We start from the raw sequence: 5027 nt of genomic DNA, 5'->3' as shown, positions 1-5027 counted from the left end.
AAACAGAACTAAAAACGGAATACCTGTGTGTTTTCGTTGGTTTTGTATGTTATGTGCTTTATGTTTAGCTATATTCTAAGGTTATGAAATATGTACGGTTTACATAGACAATTGCTGTTTTCGGCCGCCCTCCGGTTCGTCCAGGTCCGAGCGCATTCTTTCCAAGGTCTCACTTCAGCCTGTCAGTGTCACCTCTCTGAGCAGCTGCTCGAGACCAGCCTCGTCCATTGGCGGGGCTGGTCTAGCCCACCTCCCCCCATCTCCGCCAGAGCTCGGTGCCATTGGCTGGACTGGATTCTCGTGCTCCTTCCTCTGGCTCCGCACAGGCGCACTCCCTAGGACCCTTCTGGGTGCCAGTGCGCCTTGCAGTGCTTCTTCCGTCTCATCCCTCGGTGCTCGCGGTCCACAGCGGGATGTTGCTGCGCTCAGGGATGCGGCTGTGAGACTGATGCGCCGCGCATTCCTGCTCAGACCCCCGCTCCCCCTCACACGCCCGAATATGAGCTCGGGCAAGGAACCGCACCGGCCCCTCTCTCTCAAATTCACCATTGACAGTATTCTGAAGCTCAGCACCCCCTGCCGCCCAGACAGCCCCAGGAGCCACCCCAGGGAGATCCAGAGAGGAAACATCCAGCAGAGAGTAGACGAAGACGAGGATGAAGAGCAGGAGGCGCCGCTGCTGCACACTCGCAATGGTAAAGTGAGCGCCCACAAAATGTAGGAAAAGTTAATGTGTTCCCCCACCTTGCCTGGAGCGAACCCCACGTTTTATTGGCGTTAAACATGTGTTAATCTAAGACGAAGTTCGTGAACTTTTTCGAGTGTGTGGCCTCCTGACTCCTCGTTTGTTTAGTCCGGCAGCACGGGATTCGAAGAGAGCGGATCTCTCCTTTAGAATTGCCACCAGACTGTCACGGGGTGGTTTTTAAGCTGCCCTCCAGCGTCGCTGCCGCTGTGGTAATTAACTGGCACACCAAATGATAACCCTTCACTGCAAACACGCAGTTCCGTGAAATGACAGGACCTGGATCACACACGCCCTCGTGTTGCAATAGTTCGTTCAGTTCTCGCGTGTGCTCTCCGTCCCAAAAGTGACATTGCCGTTCTGCTACACAGCATGCATGCCTTACTTTTATTTTAATGGGAGATGCCATTGTCAAGGATTCGACTGTCAAGGATCACTTGGTTGATGCTGCCTTTAGCCGGCTGCCGGGCAGGCGAATACCGTCTTTCGTGTTGCTCTCGCAGTGTCGCGAAATGTTATGGCACTTTAGACATCATCTAGAAAGGTTGGAAGCACAGTTGACACTGCTAGGGTTCGAGCCCCTGCCTGCAGGTTGAACAAACATCTCAACACCAAAGGCAGCGGCCATTGAGCTATTTGAAGTGTTAGGTGTGTGATCTTGGTTTCCGCCCAGGAGACTTTTATTGTTGGTGCTGTTCCGCGCCCATTGAGATATACCTCTAACGGGTGTTCTGGCGTTGGGTGTTGTGTCCATTCAGGGTGTATGATTGCAGTGTGACCAGCGTGCACCTATTTTCCCCACTGTGCTGTTTATATTGCATCAGCGGTGCTCTTGCCATCCGAATGTATGATTTTAGTGTGAACAGAGGTACACAAATGTGTTGCTATCGTGGTGTTTGCATCAATCGGTAGCGCTCTTGCCTTTAGGGTGTGCGATTTTAGTGTGAGCAGAGACGCACACATCCATGATGTTTAAATCGCATATGTAGTGCGTTCAAGGTGTATGATTGTAGTGCGAGCACAGGTCGCCCATTTTTTCCTTCCGTGGTATTTGAATTGCATCGGCAGTGTTCTTGCCTTCAGGGTGTGTGATTGTAGTGTGAGCAGAGATCCGCACATGTGTTCCTTCAGTGCTGTTTGAATTGCATCGGCAGTGCTCTTGCCTTCAGGGTGTGTGATTGTAGTGTGAACAGAAGTCGCCCAATTGCTCCGTCCGTGGTGTCTGAATTGCATCTGTAGTGCTCTTGCCTTCAAGGTGTGTAATTGAAGCGTGACCAGAGATCTCCCGCGTGTCCCCCGTGGATTGTAGTGTGAGCAGAGGTCGCCCATGTGTTCCTTCCCTGGTGTCTGAATTGCATCTGTAGTATTCTTGCCTTCCGGGTGTGTGATTGTAGTGTGAACAGAAGTCGCCCAATTGCTCCGTCCGTGGTGTCTGAATTGCATCTGTAGTGCTCTTGCCTTCAAGGTGTGTAATTAAAGCGTGACCAGAGATCTCCCGCGTGTCCCCCGTGGATTGTAGTGTGAGCAGAGGTCGCCCATGTGTTCCTTCCCTGGTGTCTGAATTGCATCTGTAGTATTCTTGCCTTCCGGGTGTGTGATTGTAGTGTGTGCAGAAGTCGCCCCCCCTCCCCCGTGTCTGAATTGCATCGTTAGTGCTCTTGATTCAGGGTGTGTGATTGTAGTTGTAGTGTGAGCAGAAGTCGCCCCCCCTGTCTGAATTGCATCGGTAGTGCTCTTGCCTTGGGGGGTGGGGGGGTGTGATTGCAGTGTGAGCAGTCGAGCATCCTTCCCTCTCTGCTTTATGAACCTCCTGCTGTCGTGCATTGGTTGCCCTGTGATGGCGTTCCTCGTGTGCATTTTTCCTGATGTTATGCTTCTTTTCACTCAGGGAGCGGGACCTGCTTCATAGCCCCGGGACAAGGCCTATGCAGCCCGTGCCAGGACGAAACCCCTAAGGGAAGCCCGTTGGACTTACGAGCCGGCACCCCCGACAGCCTGGACGACGGACCACTACTCAGCGCCAACTCCAAAAACGGCAGCTTGGTCACCAAAAAGAAGACGCGCACCATCTTCTCCAAAAGCCAGATCTTCCAGCTGGAGTCCACCTTCGACATGAAGCGCTACCTGAGCAGCGCCGAGCGCGCCTGCCTGGCCAGCTCCCTGCAGCTCACCGAGACCCAGGTCAAGATCTGGTTCCAGAACCGCCGCAACAAGCTCAAGCGGCAGCTGTCGGCGGAGCTGGAGGGCCCGAGCCCGGCGGACCCGGCGGCGGACCTGGCCCAGGCGCTGCACGCCCCGGGCCTCTACAAAGACAGCTCCTTCCTCAGCAGGTGCCTGCTGCCCGTCTCCTTCCCGCTCCTCTATCCCGGGGGCAACGTGCCCTACTTCTGCTTCCCGAACCCGGGCAAATATTTCAGTCTCGTGGACGGAGACGTGTAAAGGCCACCTCCCCTCTGCCCCCATTTCCCCTCTCTTAGATTCACCCCCTATCATGGCAAGACAACGAATGTCCCATTTCTGTCTCAGCTCCGCGCATCTAACTTTAAAATGGAATCAAATACAAGTATTTGCTTTCAAAGGGATAACGCAATTACCTGCCGGCTTTTCAAATCTATATGATATAATCCGTTCGCTCAACGAACACCCTGTTTCTCCTTAAAACATTACAACCTAAATGTTTTTTTTTTTTTTAGCTTAGCTCCTGGAAATCTTGTGTTAAAAACATTAATTACATTCACAATAATCATTTGTTTGTGTCGAAATAAGAATATATTTTTTATTTAATTGTACGTATGATTTTTTTTATGAGCGATTATGAGAAATACATCGCAACCAAAGGAAGGGCGCTCTTCTGACATTGACTTGGCAGAATGTCTTATCTGTTATTTGTGTGTGCCATGGGGTTCTAGATGGTCTGCTTTTGGCGGGTAGTCTTACGCGTTCTTTGGCCCCTTTGCCCGTACACTCAGGCCCGCCATCGACCTGCTTGTGCTATTTTGTTGTGTGTTTATCATCACATGCTCTTCTCGGCGGGGAAGGGGGGAAGGAGTATGGAAGACAAGTACACCAAATATGTTTCTTAACAGCCTCACACAGTCGCCATTTTATAAGATTGTGTCGTTAGTTATTTTGTATTAACTTGCCACTATTAACTTCTTTTTATGTTTATCTATGATAACGAAACCATATTTTTATACAAGTGATTTGCCGGTTTTAGCGCTGCTTCAAAGAATTCGTGAAAATAAAACAATGACACGATGAATCATATTGCGTGTGATCGTTTATCACATATTTATAGGTCTTTTTTATCTTCACGTTAATCATTTATTTTGAATTGCATTTGTATCACCGCAGTAAAATGCACCTGTATTATATTATTATAAATAGCAGTAACAATATCGCTAATCTTTAATCACATTTCCCAGCCAATAAAGAATAGAGACATACTAAAGAGAAGCCTGTTCCTTTATGAGATATTTGGTGCCAAGTATGCTTTAGAACCAGATTAACAATCGTAATCACATAAACATGTAAACCCAATAACTGCCCGTGTCTTCCTGAAACTCCTCCACTGGCGCTTTATTATACACGGATTTCATTGAAATCATAAATTCCGTGTATACGCCTGAACTTAATGTGCACTGTTTTCGACAGTGCAATAGAACATAAACATCAACCAAGCACTATCGCCTGACGCAGGGGACTGATGGAGGTACGCCGGAAGTGTAGAGCATTGGAATCTTGGATTTCCGGGCGTCATTTGGCGTGGACTTTAGCGTACACCGGAACTTCAACGCCCCTTGCAGCTTGTCGTGCTTAGTCCCGGTAATAGGGCACGCCTAGGGGCTTATGTATGCAATGTTGCTTTATTCACAGGGCAGCTAAAATGACTGACACTCACTGCAATGGGCGCCCGTTTGTGTGAAAAAGTTCTAGTTATGTTCACAATACATTCAGCAATGGAATAAAAAGAGAAAGCAATAAGTCAACCCAGATCCTGAAAACGCAGCATCATTGGGGTACCTATGTCGCAGGCGCTTGATAAGAAGTAATTGGGAATTAGCGCGGCCATTTTGAATCTTGGGCGCGCTTGATGTGTGATGAAATCATGTGTAATGCCTCTTGGAAACATTTCTGGACTATAAGTGACAAGTTGGAATGGCTCAACATAATGGACATATAAACTGAGCCCCCAGAGTCGCCGAGCTTCCTCTTTCACGTGTTTCCACTCTTGTGGTGCTCGGCAATGTCTTCCAGGAACCCAAGTATGCGATCTCATTTC

At 49.2% G+C, this 5027-nt stretch overlaps 1 protein-coding gene across 1 annotated transcript; it reads left to right on the top strand.

Moving 5' to 3' along the window:
• The first annotated feature begins 325 nt into the window (after nt 1-325).
• LOC138516712 (homeobox protein HMX2-like) lies at nt 326-4007 on the top strand. Its single transcript, XM_069632031.1, has 2 exons — nt 326-695; nt 2634-4007. The coding sequence occupies exons 1-2, from the start codon at nt 449-451 to the stop codon at nt 3182-3184; spliced, it is 798 nt and encodes a 265-aa protein (XP_069488132.1). The 5' UTR covers nt 326-448; the 3' UTR covers nt 3185-4007.
• Nucleotides 4008-5027: the final 1020 nt, after the last annotated feature.

Source organism: Ambystoma mexicanum, chromosome 6q, assembly GCF_040938575.1.
Source record: "Ambystoma mexicanum isolate Mex_15411 chromosome 6q, UKY_AmexF1_1, whole genome shotgun sequence".
NCBI classification, from domain to species: domain Eukaryota; kingdom Metazoa; phylum Chordata; class Amphibia; order Caudata; family Ambystomatidae; genus Ambystoma; species Ambystoma mexicanum.
This window is presented reverse-complemented; position numbering and strand designations above follow the sequence as displayed.